General features: G+C 32.9%; 1 protein-coding gene across 1 annotated transcript in view; it reads right to left on the bottom strand.

The window, feature by feature from the left end:
* MYCBP2 (MYC binding protein 2) overlaps window positions 1–22,062 on the bottom strand; it is a 234,133-nt gene that overhangs the window by 174,679 nt on the left and 37,392 nt on the right. The window contains exons 6-17 of the mRNA XM_049778932.1: window positions 19,500–19,742; window positions 19,215–19,286; window positions 18,302–18,398; window positions 14,703–14,776; window positions 14,431–14,569; window positions 12,824–12,900; window positions 11,624–11,828; window positions 9,595–9,759; window positions 8,233–8,391; window positions 6,048–6,252; window positions 4,318–4,463; window positions 3,926–4,024 (exon numbers count right to left, since the gene is read on the bottom strand). Coding sequence (XP_049634889.1) covers window positions 3,926–4,024; window positions 4,318–4,463; window positions 6,048–6,252; window positions 8,233–8,391; window positions 9,595–9,759; window positions 11,624–11,828; window positions 12,824–12,900; window positions 14,431–14,569; window positions 14,703–14,776; window positions 18,302–18,398; window positions 19,215–19,286; window positions 19,500–19,742 — 1,681 coding nt within the window. The remainder of the gene's footprint in view (window positions 1–3,925; window positions 4,025–4,317; window positions 4,464–6,047; window positions 6,253–8,232; window positions 8,392–9,594; window positions 9,760–11,623; window positions 11,829–12,823; window positions 12,901–14,430; window positions 14,570–14,702; window positions 14,777–18,301; window positions 18,399–19,214; window positions 19,287–19,499; window positions 19,743–22,062) is intronic.

Here is a 22,062-nt window from a genome sequence, read left to right on the forward strand (position 1 = left end):
ATAGGATATAGCACATCCCAGCTCCAGCTCAGTTTATAAATCCTGATTTTTATTTTACATGAGAAGGTAAAATAGATAATAATGAGCTTTGCTTTCTTTATTTTATGATGCTAAGTAAGAAAATAAAGACAAAATCATTGATAGAATCACTCTGTAGTGATAGAATCACTCCTAATGACTTCAGAGAATTCTATTTAATAATTCTACTAAACAAAGTCCTTCACTTATAAAGTTAGCACAAACATCTCAGAAGTTTTATCTCTCAATAAAAACTTAATCATTTAAAACACTAAAAATGAGCACAATATTAAATTAAAACCTGGATATAAATACTATTGACACCTAAGAGTATTACTATCTGGAAGATAAATGTAAATATTAATGAGTTTCACGTTTAGCTAAAAGCAGCAATCACTCTATTTTAGGGGGTTTCAATACCGATTCCATTACAGAAGACTATTTGCTCTAATAGTAGTAGCTAAATTACAATAGCCCTGAAGACAATTTAATAACATTTAGTAACAAAAACAGTAACAAAAGAGCTAAGTCTTCAAATTCTGATTAACTATGAAACAATAACTTGGAACTAAGTTGGAAAATAGGATGAGAACAAGTCAATGAAGCAATTAATCATGGAACAACCATGCAACATGATTACCCTGGGAAAGGGATTCTCAAGCACTGTCAGAATCACCAAATAAGCATTTATAAACAACCCATGGATTTGGGAGGTGAGATGGGAAAATATTTACATCACATGCCCAAGTGATACTGTTATTATTAAGACCACTACCTAAAACAATAAAAAGCTCTATACCTAAATGGAATTTCTTCAAACAACTGAAATAAGATTACTTTTTGTTTTGAGGTCACAAACAGTAGTGTACAGGGATAACTCTTGTGTGCTTAGGAACCATCCTGGCATTGCTTAAAGGTCCATGTAGGTTACTGGAGATCAAATAGGGATTGGCTGCCTGCAAGGCCACCATCCTACCCACTGAACTCTTACTCTGGCACATGAAATGAAAATATTCTTATTAAAGAAAGATAAAGTACAAATACCTTAAAACTAGTTTATATTGTTTATAAAAAATGAATAGTTTAAGTTTTAAAATATAATTATTTTAATTAAAGTAATATGCATAATGACTGCTAAAAAATGTAAAGAACAAAATTCAAGTCGCCTATTAATGCACATCTCAAAAAATGCTACTCTTTCCATTTTAGTACTTCCTGATTTTTTTCTCTATGAAGATCTGGACATCTATATCTGTGTGTATTTTTAATGAAATCTTTTTTTCTTATAAACTTGGTTACAATAGAGTATTGAGGACTACAAAGATTATAAAAGGTAATATATCATGATACTGGTTTTTGATTAAGACATCCTATGAAATTTTCAGTCACTGAATAAAATTCTAAAGTTAGATTTCATTTAAAAGATGAGTAGCTAAAATTCTTGTTTCAAAGACTTAAAATAAAATATGCATACTTGACTATGCACCGCATTGTGTTGATTGAAACACTGGCGTATTTAAACTATATGCTCACTGCAAGTTTCCACCCACAGTAACTAAATTAGTTATGCAAAAGCAATGTAAAATTCTAATATTCACAAAATTTCAGTATGCAAATTATATGCATGTAATTAGTAAGACCCATAATAAAAAACTAGCCCATCATGAAAAGACATTATAAAATTTAATTTAACAAACTAAAAAGAACAGCATACCTAAAAAGAGTTAAATGGACAAAAAGATAAAATTTTTGTCCATAATTCGAAGTGCTTTTAACATGTTGGCTCTAGACACAATTGATTTCTCACAAAAATACAACTGCCTACAATATAAGACTATGCTTGCTTAAACTGATAACATTGTAATTTTTATATTTAAATAATGGGGTTTTAATCCTGAAAAGGTTTTATCTATATTTTCTAGGTATATGATACATCCTAAATGAAAAAAGAATATTGTACGATCACAAAGTCTTGCTAAAAAAAAATCAATGCCTTATCAACGTGCTTTTACTTCTGATAAGCAGAAATATATCACACCTAAAAGAAATGACATTTTTTTGTTGTTTTGTTTTTGGGTCACACCCGGCAGCACTCAGGGTTACTCCCGGCTCTGCACTCAGAAATCGCTCCTGGCAGGCTTGGAAGACCATATGAGATGCTGGGACTTAAACCATGGTCCATCCTGAATCAGCTGCTTGCAAGGCAAACGCCCTACCGCTGTGCTATCTCTCCATCCCCAAGAAATGACATTTTTATAGAGGGAGAAAATGATGAACAAGTAACAAAATGTCATCATGAGAATTTGCTGTATCTAGGTGTATAATAAGAACCTGTAGTCTCTGTATGTTAATTCATACGATTTAACCTAATAGAGCCAAGAAAATGTTATAAAGGCAATATAAAGATACACTGATAAGCTTTAAAATCTAATTTTGAAATAATTTTATAATTTAAATTTATAATTTAACCAAACCAGGAGTGATTTCTGAGCGCATAGCCAGGAGTAACCCTTGAGCGTCAATGTGTCCCCACCACAAAATTTTATAATTTAAAATGCGATTTATAAAGAATAAAATGCAATTAACATTTAATAAAAATAAAATTTATTATTTGTAACATACAATTTTGTGCTTATTCCATTTTATATTTAGGACATTCCTGGAAAAAATTGATGATGGAAAAAAAATGTGATGATGGTTCAATACAGGTATGGGGAAGTTTTTTTCTGCCAAGCCACTTGGATGTTTCTAACATTATTCATGGGTCTCCACTAAAGACAGACAAGCTGCAGTTAATCTGCAAGAAATATATGTATCTGTTCCATTAAGATAAAAGATCAGACCACAAGATTTTGCAGGCCTTCAGCAAACTCACAGGCCAGATAATTCCACCCTAATTTAATAAGTGATAGGTTTTATACTATGTATCTAGTACCTATCATTCCAAATAATTATTTAAATATGTCATATAAATATTTCTAAACAGGATTTTGCTTAATCGAACATAAATCATAGACCTCTTTTATATTCAGTATTTTCCTATAAAGATTTTATTGAGCAAAAATAGGTTTAGGAAAACTTACACTTATCTGTTTATCAAGTATTTAATAAATCACCTTTTATAATCATAGTTCAATATATGTTTAAGCTAAGAGGTATTCATAAACAGCAAGAGAAATTTACAATAAAGTTAACTTTGCAATCAAAATGTGCATGCTCTCCAACTTACCCTTCCTGTACAAAATAAGAATAAGCTTTTCCCCCAGAAAAATAAAAAGCATAATTATAATGAACTGAAATAATGAAAACATCCTCAAATAATGAGCAGAACTGATTATAACAAAAACTAAAATATTACCTTAAATTAACTTAAAAGTCTATAATTAAATTGATAATTTCAAAATCTGGCCGGTGGAGATAAATTCTAGAATTCACTTTATTTTTTGTTTTGGGGCCACACCTGGCAGTGCTCAGAGGTTGGTTACTTCCTGAATCTAAGCTCAGGAATATCTCCTGGGTGGCTCTGGGGACAATATGAGGTTCCTGGAATATACCCAGGTCCACTGCATGCAAGACAAACATCCTATCTACCGTGCTATCACTTCAGCCCTAGAATTCACTTTTAAACAAAAATAAGAAACTGCTATTGCTATTATCTTTTTTATGGTTGGCTAATGACAGCACAATTCTAAGTATGGGTTACTTAAGTCAAAAAACATAGCTACTAAATCAAATGTTATTAGCAATATTGTAAATAGCCTTAATATTTTCACATTATTTTTACGACCCATAAGAACATTAATAAATTTAATGTCATTATCTTATAAAACCAGTATAATCTTTTTCATGGTCACAGTATAGGGTAGGAGAATGGTTTCATATTTTTTTCTCTGCAGCTCTATCTTACCTCCTTCATCTAATCTGACTCTCCTGATTACACGTTGCCGTTTTTCTTCTTGTCGTAACTGAAGGTGTTCTTCAATGTTAACCCCAGGCACTGGCACAGCTATATTATTCACAAAAATTAAAAAATTACATAAAGTATGTTCTAGAACATACAACTATATTAAAATTAGAAATTTAAAAGCTAAAGAAAAAATTGACTACCATGCAAATTCTTTGCATCACAAGACTATTAACATAAAAGGGAAACTGAATCCTTAATGAAATGAAACATTGTCCAGCTACAACGAAAGTATTGTTTGAGTATTGTCTTTTGCCTTAATTTTTGAACATATCTAACATGAGATTTTATTCTGTGAGAATATATTTATAAAAAGATGGCTAGTGCAAAGTTACCTAACAGAAGATCTAAAGGTATCATCTCTTTGACTGCATCCAGAATGCCTCTTTGTCTTGCCTCTTGACCATCCAACTCTCTTGCACAAGCCTTGCAACATCCACAAACAGCACAGCCAGATTCTCCAGAACCACAACCACAGATTCTGAAAAATAATGAATAGCAAATCCCCCTCCTCTTTCCTTTAAAGCTTTTTTCTATAATATTTTCTCTGTGTTTTAAAGATTATACTCCTGAAAGGCACAATTGATATGTTTCAACAGAAAATATAAATGATTTCTGATATCTTTAAAGTCACTATGAATAACTCTTTAAGTGTGTGCAGAATTAGTGAAGTACCTGCAGCCTTAGTGTTACATGTTCCAGATGAATGGGTTAGCTGACAAGCAAACACACTGCTCTCTACTAAAAAGGAGGTGGAGCCAGTGTACTGAATTTTGGAGAAATATAGAGGTCAGAAATAGTGCATTGAGTAGCTGTCTTCTCTGCGGATAGCTATCATTATCCATGGACTATAACAATGTATCATGAAAATCTATAGTCCACTGTCATATGGACTATAATATAAATGGAAACACAAAAATAAGACTAATCTTCCAGACACTCAGTGAAAAAATTACATTCTGAATCTGCCAAATTCACATATAAACTTTTTTGGGGGGCCACACCCATTTGATGCTCAGGGGTTACGCCTGGCTAAGCTCTCAGAAATCGCCCCTGGCTTGGGGGGACCATATGGGACACCTGGGGATCAAATCATGGTCCTTCCTTGGCTAGCGCTTGCCAGGCAGATACCTTACCTGTAGCGCCACCTCACCAGCTCCATAAACTTTTTTTTTTTAACATAGCCACTAAATATTTATTTTAGTTATATTGGAGTGTCAACAAGAGATCTAGAGAGGTCTAAAAATTGTCAGATGGTGAAAAAAAATTTTAAATCACAATGGTTTGAGAATGGAGAGTAAATATGGGACATAAGGTGTTTGCTTGGCCTGTAGGACAACCCCAATTCAAACTCCTGACACCATCTATGGATGGCCCAGGCATAGTCAAGGTCTTTCCAAAGCAAAGAGAGACAATTCCTGAGTAATGCTGGGTAAGCAACACATCAATAAAATGGCAATATAGGAACAAAAACAAAAGGATAAGACGACAGATATAAAACAGATTTTGGAAGTAGTAAAACTTTTAAAATATCAAAATAAACAAAAAAATTAAACATCTTTAATTGTATACTATAGATGATAGTCAGTATTTCTACTAAAAATAAATGGTAAACAAAAATGAATAAATTTTGGTAGTAGTGTTAAATAAGGGTTACAAATAAAGGTATAGACCGATCTTGAATAAATTTATAGGATTTAAAACAGGTTAAGTGACTAAGAAATAAACACCTTAAATTAAAAGACTACTAAATTATTACAATAGATTTTACAGGTATATGCCAACAGCATGTTAAGAAATGACATGTTGGGGCCAGAGTTATAGTACAGCAGTAAGGCATTTGCAGCCAACACAGGATGGACCCCAGTTTGAATCCCAGCATCCCATATGGTGCCTGCCAGGAGTGACTTCTGAGCACAGAGCCAGGAGTAACTCCTGAGTGCTGCTGGGTGTGACCCAAAAACCGAAACCAAAACCAAAAAAAAAAAAAAAAAAAAAAAAGAAATGACATGTCAAGAAATGAAAAGGAATGTATTTTACACATTTTTGAATCGTCTGTGCTTACCCTCCAGGGACTCTGTCCGGGCGCCCGCTACTGACACAGCTGGCCCCGTAACCTGTGCAGTCTCCACAGACGGTGCATACCATGCACTGCTCCAGCTTCCACTTATGCATACCCGGAGGACACATCAGAGACTTCTCATCTTTTTCATCTAGTTCTTCTTCCAGGTCTTCATCCATTGCTGTTGCCATATTTTCAACTCCAAATCCTATTTATTTTATATTGATTATTCCTATGTCTAAGGCACTGATTATTAAGCTTCCCAGTTTAAAAATATTGTACTATTTTTTTACAGCCTATTCCAAATGAATCAGAAATTTTACAATCTAAGAGCAACAAAGAAAATCTAAGCTAGGGACTACTAAAAACATTTCTCCATTTACTTTTACAAAAATGAGACAGGGATAGAGATATTTAACCACTCACATACACATCTCCCAAATTTTAGTCCATCCTTTCCATTTTCACTGCCAACATATTCATTTGAGAACCATCCAAACTTGTACCCAAAAGTCCTGCCATTCTATAACATTCTTTCACTGCCACCAATTACCTTAATACATATGGTTTTATATACTATATTATCACAATTTAAAAACCTATGTATTTTCAATGTCTTGACTACAAAATTTAGCAAGATATACCCAGTCACAAAAATTCTTTTTAACAACAATTTCTTCCATCTGACCTACTTTCTGCCTGAAAAAAATTCTTTCTACTTTCTAAATCATTTTCTTGTATCTTTACATCTTTACAACCTTTGCTCAATCCTGCTTTTCTGTAACTCTCGATCCCCTTTACTATGCCTAAATATCTCTCTTTACCTCACCTACCAAAGAAAAGTCTATTCAGCTCTCAAAAGTTAGCTTACAAGTCACTCCCTATCAAAGTTCTTTATTCCTGGGACTCAGTTTCTATCTCCTAAAATTCTATTTATATCTCAACTACATCTTATTTGTGCTATACTTCATTTGATCTTTTATAAAAGAAAAAAACCTATGAAAAACAATACCTAAGGCTTTCATTTTGGCAAAATGTCAGCAGACTGTTTTGCAAAGGGCCAGATTAAAAATAATTGAGGCTGTTTAGAATCATCTAAGATTCAAATAAAAAAAATAATGCAGGGCAGAAATAATATAGCAGGTAAGGCAATTGTTTTGTGAGTGTCCAAATGGAATTAATTACCAGCACCCCAGATGATCTCCCATGCAAACTGCAGAAACAGGAGTGACCCCTGAGCATCACCTAGTATGATTTCTCCCCACTCCCTAATGCTCCAAAATACAAAATCCATTCCTAAATTGGAGGACTAAATAGGAACAGGCCACTGAGCAGATAGTTTGCAGACCTCTAATCTAGGCATGAGGATGCAGATAATACGCTATTACAAAGCTTATAATCAAGTGAAATATTAATCAAATAACCACATAGTGTGCCAAACAACTATGATAAGATTGTGAGGGAACATACAGTGCTAGGTTATATAATGAGTGTCAAATAATCATTTTTATTTGTCTTTCTATTGGATCCTCAAAGACAAGGCTCTGATTTACTCCTTTTACTTCTTAAATTTTAGTAAACTTTACTCCCATTGCTTATACTTATAACAATAATAATATAGGTCTAATAAAGAAAAGAATGCCCAGAACTTATAGCCACTTGAACATTTGCAACTTCTAAACAATGGGCAAGATAACAAAGCTTTGGATAAATAAAATCATTCTGAGACTGGAGAGATAGTCCAGTAGATAGGACATATATAATAATATCTGGTTGAATAAAACAGTTCTAAGAGATGCAAGAAAGAGGGCAGGGTGCTTCACTCCTTGCATGCAGCTCACTCAGGTTCAGGTCCCCAAACCCCATACAGTTCTCTAAGAATCTCTAGGAGTGATCCCTGAGTACAGAGCTAGGAATACACCCTCAGAATAGTCAGGTTTGTCCCCCAACCTCCTCACTGTAAATAGATAAATAAAATAAAACACGGATTTAAAGGAGACGCGGAAAGTGATGAATGGTTGGAATGTATGCTTTGCATTCAGACATACCTGGTTAATTTCTCTATATTCTATAATCCACCCAAGTATTTGCAAGAGTGACTCCTGAGCCATGCTGATGTGTCTCCCCCCGCCCGCCAAAATAAACAAATAAAGGAAAATATTTTAATATGCATATACTCAATACTTACCTTTCCCGCCTTGATTCATAGCACCAGTATCTCGCCCACACTGTCCTTTATTATTTACACCAAATGTCCAAACTTCTCCATTCTTCATTAAAACACAAGTATGAGCTTTGCCCATAGCAACCTGAGTAACAAAATGGCCCTTCAAATCTGTTACTAAACCTGGAGGAAAGATAAAAAATTTGTAAGAAACAGTAAGTCCAAGTAAACCATCACTAAAAGAGGAATTTTACTTTTGAAGAATATTTTACTTTTGAGGATAATTAAAGAGCAATTTTTCATCTCTGGGGCAAGACATCCCACAAAAATAGAAATAAGTAGTAACAGAATGGGAGGGTATCAATAAACTTACTTTGTAATTTCATAATAAGGCTTCAAAACCTTATTATTCAGGCTTTGGGATAATCTATGTTGTGGCATTTGCTCAAAGTTGCTTCTCCCGAATGCCTGCCCTGACAGCCAACACCTCTCAACAATTCCCATAAGAATCATTAATTCTCACACTCCTTAGTCTAACAATAGGATCCTCTAAATAATCAGACCTGCTTCAGCGCACACACGCACGCACGCACACACACAAACACACACAAGACTCACACAATCCTCCAAAGTAATGCTGGTTAGTAGAAACCTGAGATTTTTTTTCCAGTGCAGTATTGTTCTATCAAATGTAACCTACACTTCCGTCCACAAGACAATATATAGTTAGCTTTAAACTTCACTTACTCATACGCTGAAATGCCTTTTCACTTGCCATTATCCAAGTGTCATACAAGGCCAGAGAGATGTAAGGCACTTGCCTTGCAAGTGGCCAACCCAGGTTCAATTCTCAGCACCAAATGTAGTTAGTTGCATGACACATCTGAGCACAAGTGGGTGCAGCTCAAACCCTCTTTCCACAGTAACTTTTATTACCCTTTTATTCTCTGCATCAAGTATAAAGCATTTTAACCTTATTTGATAGTGATAATAATAAAACTAAAAGACTTCTGAGTATTTCCAATATACATAACAATATTTTTAGAAGTTCAAATGTTTTTCAACTTAAGTAACATCAATCTCATATATCACCTATCACTTTCTTCAGATGTATTTCTTTTTTACCCTTAGTGAAAAAAGTAACTCATAAAAAGTAACAGCTAGAGTTGTGCTAGCCAAGCTCACAATGAGGTCTAAATGAAATTAATTAGCAAAACCGCAAATGATATGATAGGAAGAAAGCACAAAATTTTATTTGGAAAGAAACATTAAAATGTTGGAAAATCATGTCATAAATACTAAACTCCTAGACACATCTTGCAATATATAATGTCTAGTATTAGATTTTCTTTCAACAAAGTAAAAAGGTGTCTGAGATTAACTTACTTGAACTATCAGAGTAAATGGCATCTTTTCCAAACATGTATAGTTCTCCATCTTTTGAAATAACAGAACTACTTCCATTATTGCAGGCTGTATAGACCACAATCTTTCCTTCCATCTTAATTATCTTTTTAGGTTTATAAGGTTTTGATTGCCTTCTGCTCTTTGCTTGAAGACAGAGAAAAAAAGAGAGAGGTTATTTTTTAGGTATTCAAATCCATAATAAATAAAATTATTTTTACATAGACAGGGTACAACGTTATTTTCATTTATGATATCCTATTTTTCTCCATTTTCCTTCCCTTTTTTAAAATTCATTTTCACAAAAGCCTGACTTTCCTAGTTTGAAAATTAAAATGAGCTTGCAAGGAAGCCTCATCCCACTGATTAATAATTAAACTGCCATTGTCAGATCCCTTTCTTCAAAGCATACTGTAATTTCCAAAGAAATACACCAAATTTCAAAAACTGTGATTCTAATATATAGCTGAATTCAATGATTTGCAAATATTTTGAAGTAATTATGTGTAGCTAATCAGTCTAAAAGGGAAATATGCACATTAATAGACAAATTTTAACATGAGAAACTGAAGCAGCCTCTGCTCTCAATGCAGTTCTTCGATGTGTTTCAAAAGAGAGCATTGCTATACTACATACACTTTAAGAACTATAGAATTATATTTTTACAGAATGTGATTTATATATACACATACAAAATGCATGCAGATACAACATATTCAATTGTATAACTATATAAACAAACATAGCAACTATAGTACCTGATACTATAATAAAGAACAATATGCCTTGAATGCTATAGAAAAAAGGTGCTAAAATTTGAAAAATTATTTTAAGAAAATACTTTTACAAATCAACTTTTATTCACACAGAGAAGTTGACTTCAAATCTAATATTTAATAATTTAATAATATTAAATAAGGTACGATTGATTCCACAAATAAATGAGAAGTTAAAAAAGAAATGAATCTCTGAGAAAAATTTAAAATATATGTATGAAACATTAAAAAAACATTATCATTGTTAGAGAAAATTCCATCATAGAGAAATAAAACCAAACTAAAAGGTTAGATAAAATTTTCTTCATTCAGAAATTATAGCCTGGATCAAAAAAAATTAATACATTGTTATTAATAAGTTATAGTACAGCTAATAGGGCATATGCCTTGCACACGGCCTACCCTAGGCTCAATCTTCAGCAAACCAAATAGTTCTCTGAGTTCACCAGGAGTGATCTCAAAGCACAGAGCCAGGAGTATCCTGACCATTGCTGGTTATGACCAAAGTAACAATAAATACATTAATTAATTAAAAAGAACTCCAATACCAACTACACACACAGATGAACTGGGTTCAATTCCTTGTACTTCCAGGAGTGATTCCTGAGCTAAGTGCCCTCAGCAATGATAGTTGTGGCCCCCCAAAAAATCAAAAAAATAAATAAAATAAACACCACTGCAAAACATTATATAACAAGGAGTCTAAAAGATAGTTCAGAAGGTAATGGTGCAAGGACATCCAAACTTGAGTTCGATTCCAGCACCACAGGGTTCTCAGAGAGCACATTGCCAGGTATACATTGCCAGTTTTGGAAGGCCCCTAATCACCTCTGAGTGACTAACACTGACTGGATAGCCCCCAGTTATCCACCTTGACAGGAAGGACCTGAGCAGCATCACACTCTCCAACTCTTGCAATGAAATGTTAGCCCAATTCACTGAGCATCACAGGTGATAACAGTGCTTGGGAGACTCTCCTCCCCTCTGTTTCAGTGAATAGCCGTGCATCTATTAAGCCTAAAGAAATTCTTGAATTCTAGAATAAAATCAGCATCATGGGTTTTAATGAAATCAAGCATCATGGGTTTTTTTTAATAAATGATACCAGAATACCACCACCACTAAATATGCACCCATATAATAACTCTATTAAAGTGGTGAGTGAATGTTATTAAAATTGATACACATTGTGCTAATAAAATCTTACAGGTTTTACTGAATGGGAAATCACTTACTAGACTCTCCATCCTCTCCTTTACTAGCAGATCCTGTAAAGAATATGCTTCCATCTTCTGCGACTAGAAGGGCATGAGAGCCATCGTGTCCAACTGAGAAGTGAACAATCTTTGGAGATTTTGTAATTGGGAGCTCAACCCACTTTCCTGCTGAAGGACCACCTTGTTTGATTCCAAGACTCTGGTACTTGCCAGTATAATAAATCTTGTGTTTTTTAATAAGAAGAAAAAGAAAAAATTATTGTAATATTTGGAACAGTTCATCAACTTTGACATAAAAATGTTTATAAAAAAATCAATATGGGGAGCCAGAGCAATATATTGCACAGTGGATAGGAAGTCTGCCTTGCACTTGTCTGACCTGAGTTTGATCCCCAGCACCCCATATGATCTGAGCCTGGCAGGAGTGATTTCTCAGTGCAGAGCCAGGAGTAACTCCTGAGTACATCTAGGTGTGGATCTCCAAAAAATTTATTTCAAGAATCCCAACTCCTTTTTTATGTGATTCAACTTGTATAAGCTGAGAGGAAAAGTAATAGGTATGTTTATCCAAGAAAATAGCTTATAATTTTGGTATCAATTCAGGATACTTATAATCTTTCATGTACTAATGTCTTAGCCCACTAAATATTTAAATATTTAAAGTATCCTAAGTAAATGTAAAGAAATCAATTTTACAAATAAACCTCAAATTTTAGGAAATTTGTAAAATTCTTCATTTATTTTTCCCAATACAAAAAGACCTATAAACAAATAAAGTATTGCCAAGCAATACTAATTTTCTTAATTCCTGATTACATTACACCCACTTTAAATAAGCACTCTCTCTACTGAATGGTACTCTCATTTATACATTATATATATAAAATCCTACCTCCCCCAAGTTTAGGTGTACATTTTTGCATATATAAAAAATAATAGTGACTACCTTATTTATCAACATACAAATTCACAATGTAAATTTATTCAAACTTGGAAAAAAATAACCCACGAAAAGTTTCATAAAATTTAGTATTTGGAAGATGTAACAAATTTTAGTTTTATTCTTTTAATAGTTTTCAGAAATCTATTATTTAACATAAGATTTATTACACAATCCATAAAATAATGTAAAACCAATTTTGTTTAGACATCTAAACTGAACACACCAATTCTTAAAACAGAAAATGTTATTTTTTTCATTCTAAGAGTAGAATTTACCTTTCCATTTGATGTTTTCATTAGTGCAAACTCTCGCCCTGCGCCAAGAACTGCTGACTCCTCATCAAATCCTGTGCCTGATAATACAAACAAAATAAGTACTATTATACATTTTTTGTTTTGTTTTGGGACCATACACAGCAGTGCTCAGGTATTACTCCTGGGTCTACACTCAGAAATCATTCCTGGCAGGCTTAGGGACCATATGGGATACTGGGAATCAAGCCCAGTTGGCCAGGTGCAAAGCAAGAGCCATACCTGCTATGCTGTGTCTCTGGTCCATTATATTTTTAATTTGAATAACTTTCAGGAAGAAAAAAACACTATCTTGAGTATTACAATATAAAACTCAATAATCATCCAAAACTAAGGGTGATAAAATTTGTATACCCACTAATTAAATAACATTTATTTAATATCATTTAATAATTAAAATATTATTTCAATAATATGCTAATAAACATAAAGCTTGGTGAAGATCATTAAGGCATAGTCCTTTGAGCTTTAACAATGCCAAGCAGCAGATATTTTAATCAAGGTATTTAATGCTTTATTGTATAGAAGAATATTTCATATTATGTATTACATGTATATCTGTATAGACACTCCTTCACAAATCCTAACATAAACTTTGGAATTATAAAACTTTAAATAATTACATATGGCACACTTTGATTTACCAGACTAATCAAATATAACTTCTCAAATTTAAATTAACAATTCAATAATTAAAAAATCAGTAATTTTGATTGTCAATATATTTGACAAAGATATGAAGCAATTAAATTTTATGATATGAACTAATTCATAAAGACAGGTCTTTGAAAGAACAGCATATCTAAACCAAAATGAGACTTTTGTGGAAACTAGGAACAGTATATATAATACTAAGCCCAAAACATACTTTGTGGTTATTTGAATTTGTTTCCAAATCAAATACTTTAATAATTTTGAATTTGTTTCCACATCAAATACTTTAATAATTTAGATATCACTTTTTCACAATCAATATAATTATTATACCATGACTTTCCAGAAAAAGTTCTTTAAATAAAAATTAAAGATTTCAGTGAGAGAACTATACTTATTGTTGCAGTTAATGTTGCAAAAAGAAAATTTATTATAACTGAAATTTTAAATAATTAAAAAAGATGGAGCATCTAAACAAATAATGTCTAAAGTACTATCCATCTATCAAACAAGTACTTATTTTTTTTAGCTTCATTCAAATAAAAATAGAAAACCTCCTTCTTTAAAATAATTTTTAGGGTCCAAGAGCACAGTGGGCTAGAGTGCAGGCTCAGCAGGCAGGATGCTGGGGTTCCCAGCACTGCACATTCTTCCTGTACTCCAGGAACAATCCCAAGCACTGAGCCAGGAGAAACTCCTTAAGTACCTCTAGAAGTGACCCAAAATAAAATTCAAAATGGTTTTCAAATATTATACTTTTTCCTAGTAACTTATGCATTCTGATTTTTAAGTGTGCTTCATAGCAATAGCAAAATAGCTAAGAATCTAAGCCACACTGCTGAAAACCAAATGTTAGCTTTTAAAAGACTAATGACTCTGAAATCAAATTGTCAGAAAGACTTATTTGATGATCTTACTTATAATATGTAAGTCCTTCTCCAGATCAAACAGTGAGATGCCACAGGCATGTAAGCATTTTCTGGCCAATTTTAGCTGCAATTCTTGTTGCAGCACTGGTTCAGTGCTTGTGGCAAAAATTCTGACAACAAAGCCATCCTAAAAGAAATGAGATTTACAGTATTAGTAGAATAAAACTGTTTTTCTATGATTCTATTGTCTAATAAGACTCGAATACTTCAAGAAAAGAGTATTCCATTTACCCCAGTAATTCATTCACAGTACTACTTACATCTCTTGAAGCAGCAATTTGATTAATATATTCTCCATCAGTGAATAAAATATTTTGACCTTCAGTATGGCAATCTGTGCAAAAGAAAGAAAAACTAGTTCTATTAAAATAGAAATAAAAACCCCACAAAATGACTTAACTCCTCTGTTGAAGTCAGAATGAGAGTTCTCCATGAAATAAGGATAAATTTAAAACTCAAAAAGGAGACTGTTCTTTTTAATACAAAATTACAAATAAGCAGAAACTAATTCAGCTAGCCATACCTATTACATTTTGTTTACATTTATAACTCTTTCATTATCAAGAATCTGAACGCACACCTATTCAAAATAAATTAGTATTAGATATAGTCTAATAATAAGCATGCACCACAATGAACAAACTATAATATTGGTTATAATCATTTCAATACAATCACATGCAATATAGGCAATAATCTACCCTCAGACATACATCACAATCATTAGTGTCACAGAAAAATACAGATAGATCTAAAGCTTCTGTATTTGGGGAAGGGGGTAGATCTATGATGTCCAACTACAGATATCCCTTGTTTTATCAAACAGGTTATATTAAAACTGACTTACTATTTGTGCTTACTAATTTATCCCTGACTTCCAATAATTAGATGATCTAATTTTAACAGTTTTCCTTAAAATAAACAAATCTATGTATTTCTTTTGTTTGAAAGTGGTAATTTATCTGAACTGGAATGCTAACACTGAGTTTTTTTTATACAGTGCATTGTAAATTTTGATCAAAATAATACATAAGTTATTTGTAACAAGGGATACCAGTATTACAGAAGGACCACAGGATAAGTGTTAGTGACTGCTGCTAAAGAACATGAAACTACAAGCAAAATCAACATCTAAGTATAAACTGTAACCTTTTGGAAAAACAAATGTTTAGCAAGCAAGTATAAAAGCACACACACTTCCCAAAATAACTGCAGAGAACTAGGATGAATCTCTCCATTAATCATAATACCAAAAATATATTTTATTTCTATTTGTACCTGAATTAACAAAGCATTAATTTCTGGTTTTGGAAATGCAGTAATGGAGCCCACTCAAATATATTGGATTACTCCATATCTTTGCCCAGGAGCTTCATACTAGCATACTTCCTTATTATAAATATGCAAAACACAGGCAGGCCCTTACCAAAGAGAGAATTCAGTGATCACAAACTGGAAATAGAAACTGGGAGACAAGGCCCACTGGTAGCCCAAGAGACTTGGTAATCAAAGAGAGGAGAAATCGAAAGAAAGAGTTCCTAGTCCACTGTACAGAATACAAAGAGGCGCAAGAAAGATGCTTCTCAAGCTCTAAGCAGTAAGATTTTAAACTAAAAAGCAAAAAAGAAAAACTCATTATAATTTCAGATAAATGCAGGGGTGAGGAGTGAAGTGGCACAAGAAGAGTAGCAAAAATCCTCATGATCTGAGGCAACCCGCCACCAGACACAGGAAGTCAATGACAAAAGAATATAACATAAGAAATATGCCAACATAGAAAAGCTAAAAGGACAATCAACAAGGGCTACAAAGTGTGTCTTTCAGTTCAATACTAGGTTGAAAATAACTTTTTTACAAATGAGACCGCAAGACAAGTTGGAACACGAAGCTCATGAATTACAAGATATACCCATTTTAAACATGGTATTTATTACCAGGTATAAACCTGACAATTTGTTTCTGTTCACTCTTAATCAAAAAGCTACATGGAGCAGCACTGTCCCAAGGAGGGGTGGGAATGGGGTGAAGGGCAAGGAACACTGCTGAAGAAACTGAAGTGCAGATCAAAGAAATGGAGTATAACAGGCATCTTCAGGCTTGAGGATGAATCTTCCTGTTGTGTTTTCAAGAAAATTTTCTCTTCATCTCTTCTTCATCCATCATGTATTATTTGTTATAAGACAGCATCCTCAGGAAAACAACTTCTGCCAATTCAGAAGACACACAACACAGGGCTATCCTCCCCTAGTATGGTTCATTTTCATCATGAATAAAATACATACTTATAAAAACAGAAAAACCAGGATTGTTAAGAATTGCACTTTGTACGTTAAATAGTATAGAAGAATTTGAAGTGAATAGGACATTCATAAGCCATTCTTCATAATCAGAGAATAAGTAAATCATCTATTAGTAGATCATTTTCAAATGGCCTTGTTAGTCATAATCTGGGTTAAATATCAGGTTGTCTCAGATATAAATATTTCTATTTATTAGTACCTATCTGTTGGGATTAGGGAAGGGATTTGAGAAATGATTTTGTATTTCTTTCAGGACATTATTCAAAATGTTCACTACAGTGCAATTAACTTGGCTAAAAAAAAAGAAAAAAGAGGAGGAACACTATTCTAATATATTAATAAAATGTATGCACTGTATTAAATAAAAGCTTGTGAAAACCTTTTTAGTGGCCAGGAAAAAGTGAAAGAGATACATAAGTTAAGAAAAATATAGCTTATCACTTTTCTACAAGTCTGTGTATGGAAGTGCAGAAAAATAATAGGATATTCATCAACACATGGTGAGAGTTATGGAGAAATGGGGCTACAATTTATTATTTTGTTGATGTAATACCTATATAATTTAGTTAAATTTTTTGTGTGTAAATAAAAATGACTTTTAAAATATTTTAATTATTATTTTATAATTTTATTATGAGATTTAGAGGACTTGTGATGATAAAAAGAAAATATTGTAGAAACATCTTAAATAGTTATTTACAAAATGATCTCTGTAATGTTTTCCAAAGTGGCATTATTTGTGAAATAAACAAGCAATGTTACATTTATCTTTACATAATACCATGTACACTATTAGAACATGTACACATCAAATAGATGATGTTATAAAAATACTATTTAGATTAAAAAGCAGTTGGGATCAATTATGCTTCTGATTGTATTTTTCACAAGTATTTTCAAGTAACCAAGAACCCAGATTTAAGAATCTTAAAATACATTCAATATTTTAGAATTATTAAAGTGTAAGCAAAATCAAAGATTAAGAATAAAGATAATTTTATGTATTTTTCCAGTGTTTCAAAATATCTGACATCTATTGTCCAAAAGTTTAGACAGTACAATGACTAGGATAGTACATATTCAAAACTCTGAACAATAAATGTCAAAGCGCCTTTTCAAAATATTGCTAAAAATTACAAATGATGGAAATTTTAAAAGTTGGTGATCATCTGCCCTAAAAATCTTTTTTAAAAAAGAAGAATCTCCAACTGAAAAAAAGGAGTCTTTATTCCAGGTTATGTAAAAGCCAAAATTATGCTTCTTTGGAGCAACTAAGAAACATCACCCCACTAACTGATCAGCTGCGGGGTTGGAGAGATAAGGCTGAGAATAAGCAAGAATTTTAAAATAATATTAAAACATTTTATAGTATATTTCTGACATATGTTGTCCTCACATGCATTCATTTTATATCAACTACAAAATACATTGCATGTCAAGACTTTTAAGCCTATTATAAGCAAGCACTATTTTTAGCTAATCTCTTAAACATATGATCTAACATGCAAATGTCTTAAAATTACCTGTAAAGAAAACAAATGTTTAAATGAATAACATACCTGGCAATATTACAGTACCATCCTGCTCCAGTGTTTCAGGACTTATTCTTATGGCTGTCATGCTGTGGTTATTCACATCTCTATATAATAAATAACCCTGATAACAAGAGAAAAAATTCTAATTAAAGCAAATTAGTAGCAAATAATATTTTGAGAAAAAATTTTTACCAGGCTGAACTTTAAAAGATAATTACAATGTAGTTAAACCAAATATCAAAATCTCTGCATTAGTCAATACAGAATTATTTTTCAGGTAATTTTTCAGAATTAAAATGCTTTCAATATACTTTATTTGCAACAGTCCAATAATAAGTTCAGTAAAACGGTATGCAGAGAGATCTTTTTTCTGTAACCTTCCACCAGGAAACTTGGGCTTCCTTTAGTTTTCAGGAAGGAAAATAGAGAAAAAAACAATTCTGACCTTTTGCTCATCATTCAACTGCTTCTGTCCAAGGAAGGAGTAATGTAGTGGATTGCTGACACTAATTTAGTTGCTTTATCAAGATGAGGTGATCTCAGAATTAATAAAAGCAACAAGGTCTAGTTCTTTTCTCTCTCTGCATGAGTCTCCACAGGTGGAACTTCTTGCTAAGAAGTTCAAATTTGGCCTTGGGTTGCAAATGCATTTCCAATTCAGAACTGATAGTAAAAAAGGTGGCCTAGTGGTTCACTTATGAACACCAACTGAAGATATATTGAGTGACTACATAAGTACAAATACACTTCTAAAAATTAAGAAGTTTTGGAATGGAGCAACAGTACCTTACACACAACTAACCTAGATTTGATACCCGGCTTCCCAAATGGTCCCTAAGCCTGCCACAAATGATTCCTGAGTGTAGAGCAATAAGTAATCCCTGAGAATATGCCCCAAAACAAAACAAAAAGTTTTTTATTACAAATATTCTCTTACCTGAGCATACCCTAACCATGACTTTTTTTCTTTTCTGTTTCTGATGCGAGATGTAGAATTATATATATGCCCCTGCAAAATACAAAAGAGAAAAAGTTAGCATATAATAATTTCATAATAATTAAAAATACCAATGGACTGGCATTCAATGCATACTTCTATTATGGTTTCCAAAAAATTACTATCAAATCAAAATTAAATACACTCAAATGAATCAGATAGAGAAAACAATTTAGTAAAGATCTAACTGCAGCTATGATTAAGAACTGTAAGAAATCACATTACCCTCACAGTTCCACTGTATCCAGAACCTATTTTGTATAGCCCATCCTTGCATAGCAGATAAAGGAAAAATCCATCATTCTGAAGTAGACATTGATCATCTTCATCAACAGATACTTCTTTTAATGGCCACTTATGCATCAAAGCTGCCTTTTTAATGCCATTGCTAAACCAGTCCTGAATTTGAATCTTTCCCACCAACACCGCCTGCACACTTCTTTGTAGAGAATTTAGAATTGTTGGCACCTGTTCAAAAGGAAAAAAAAAAAGACAAAATTAAGATACTTTTGTAACTTATACCATATATTTTAAAATATAATAAATTGTTGAGAATTATAATGGCATGTCACCAAAAAATAAAGTACCAACTAGGGTCAGGGCTATGCCTCAATGGTTGAGAATATGTCTCACATGTGTGAGGCCCTGGATTCTAATCTGTAACACTAATACTCCCACTACCACCCCTAAAAATAACTAAGAGAAAGTGTTGTTTCTATAAATGGAATAAAATTTCCAATGTATTTTCAGAAGTTGTATCTTCATTATACTTGATAACTACCCCATTTGTGATCAACAATTTTCTAGAATACTGAAACTTAATTTTCTTAGCTATATATCTATTCAGCCAGTTTATTTATCATTCAGTTCACGGTTTCTATTTTCAGTTAAATAAATCTAGTGATTTAACCAATAAATTTCTAATTGGAATTATTTGAGTTTTTATTTTTAGTTCAATTTAGATCATTTTCTGATTTCTCCACATATGCTTATTCTATCTTTGACAGTTTCTTTTATTACTTTAACCACAGCATATATACATGGGTTTAATATACCAGATAGAGTCAGTATCAAAATACTCAGAAGGATTTATTTTTGCTAAGTTTCATTCTACTAATTCTCAATGAGAGTGCCTTTCCTCATGACATTTTTCTATGAGCTCAGATGCAGTCCAGCTGTTTATAAGAAGACTTTAAAGACTAGAGTGTGACTTCACCCTGGATTTAGGTGTATCTACCTGAGACCTGACCATTCCTGGAAGGGTCTTGGGGAGCAGATATTATGTGTATCTTTACCTGCAAGACCCCGCCCATTCCTGGGAGGGGTCTTGGGAAGGTTAGATAAGGGCTTTGATAGAAGGGATTAAGGTCTTTTGCCAGCATGGAGAGGTAGCAGAAGCAGAGATGGCTGAGAGATAAGTACAATGCAGAATAAATATACAGCATAATTGGTTATGTATAGGCCACACACGTGGGCCAGGGCCAATAAAGATGTTATCTCTCTGGAAGCCTGTCTGAGTGATTCTGATTACCTCTGCGACCACCTGAAAATAATGACCTGCCAGTTAATGGGGGATGGAGCCTCCATGCCTGGGCCTAAGGACAAAGTCCTCCATCTCCACCATCCAAGCCCATCCTAAGGGCTGAAGTCTACACTAGAGTGCATTCCTTCAGGAAATATTTCTATTTCTTTTGACAAGGCATCTCATAGTGTACTGTTATATGTTTAGTATGAGCAGGTAATATGCTGTTGCATCCCAAAACTATTTTAGGAGGTATTAGTAGCGTACACATTCCTAGGGAACTTCTCCACACTCAAGAGTTTGTGAAATTAAGTTGGTAGGTAAACTGGATCCAAAAATTAAAGAACAATATATGTCATCTTAAGATAATGGATTTTTAATATGGTGTTTGGGCTGGAATTGATGATGTAGTGTCAGGCTAGGTCTATAAAGAACTTCAGCTTCTGATCCAGAGTACCTAGTAGTCTGTGATCTGAAGTTTGAACAAAATGTAGAAGTTAAACAAACATTTACAATTAGTCTAATATCTGACAGCTCTCTGTACTACAATCATAGTAAACTCATTTCAGTTGCAAAATTCCACTCTGACCCCTTAATTAGAACATAAATACCAATACATTTTCCCTCCAAATTACTTTGCCTAAAGTGGCTGATTTCAATTCAACATTTTAATCTTACTCCACCTTGAAATAAATCTACATAAAAATATATCACACAGATGCCTAATAAACTCACGTGCTTATCATACTATACTTTTAAAATTTGGTAATTTGATATCTAAATTTTTTTGTTTTTTTTTGTTTTGTTTTACAGCCACCTTCAGTGGTGTTCAGAGCCTATTTGTGGTTCTGCATGCATTCAGAAAATATTCCTGGCAATGCTCGAGGATCCATACAGGATGCTGGAGAGTGAAACCAGGGCATCTATCTGTGTGCAAGGAAAACTTTCTAACTGCTGTACTATCTCTCCAGCCCCTGAATACTTATTCTAATATCTTATTAAAATTTAAAGACTCTCTGTATATTTCAAGTATTTATTTCAATTAAAATCTTACTAAACTTGGAAAACAGATGCAAACATGCTTTCTCAAGTAAACATAGTTTACTTAGTTTACTTGAGAAAATTTAAAATAATTAAAATGACTTCAGGCTAGGCATAAAAAGGTAAAAAGATAATATAGAAAATTGAAGTAAGGGAATTGCTCATATTTGACAAGGAGAGTTCAAGATCACTGAATTACATGACAGAAAATAACCTGTGTGAGTA

This window comes from Suncus etruscus, chromosome 8 (genome assembly GCF_024139225.1).
Source record: "Suncus etruscus isolate mSunEtr1 chromosome 8, mSunEtr1.pri.cur, whole genome shotgun sequence".
Lineage (NCBI taxonomy): Eukaryota > Metazoa > Chordata > Mammalia > Eulipotyphla > Soricidae > Suncus > Suncus etruscus.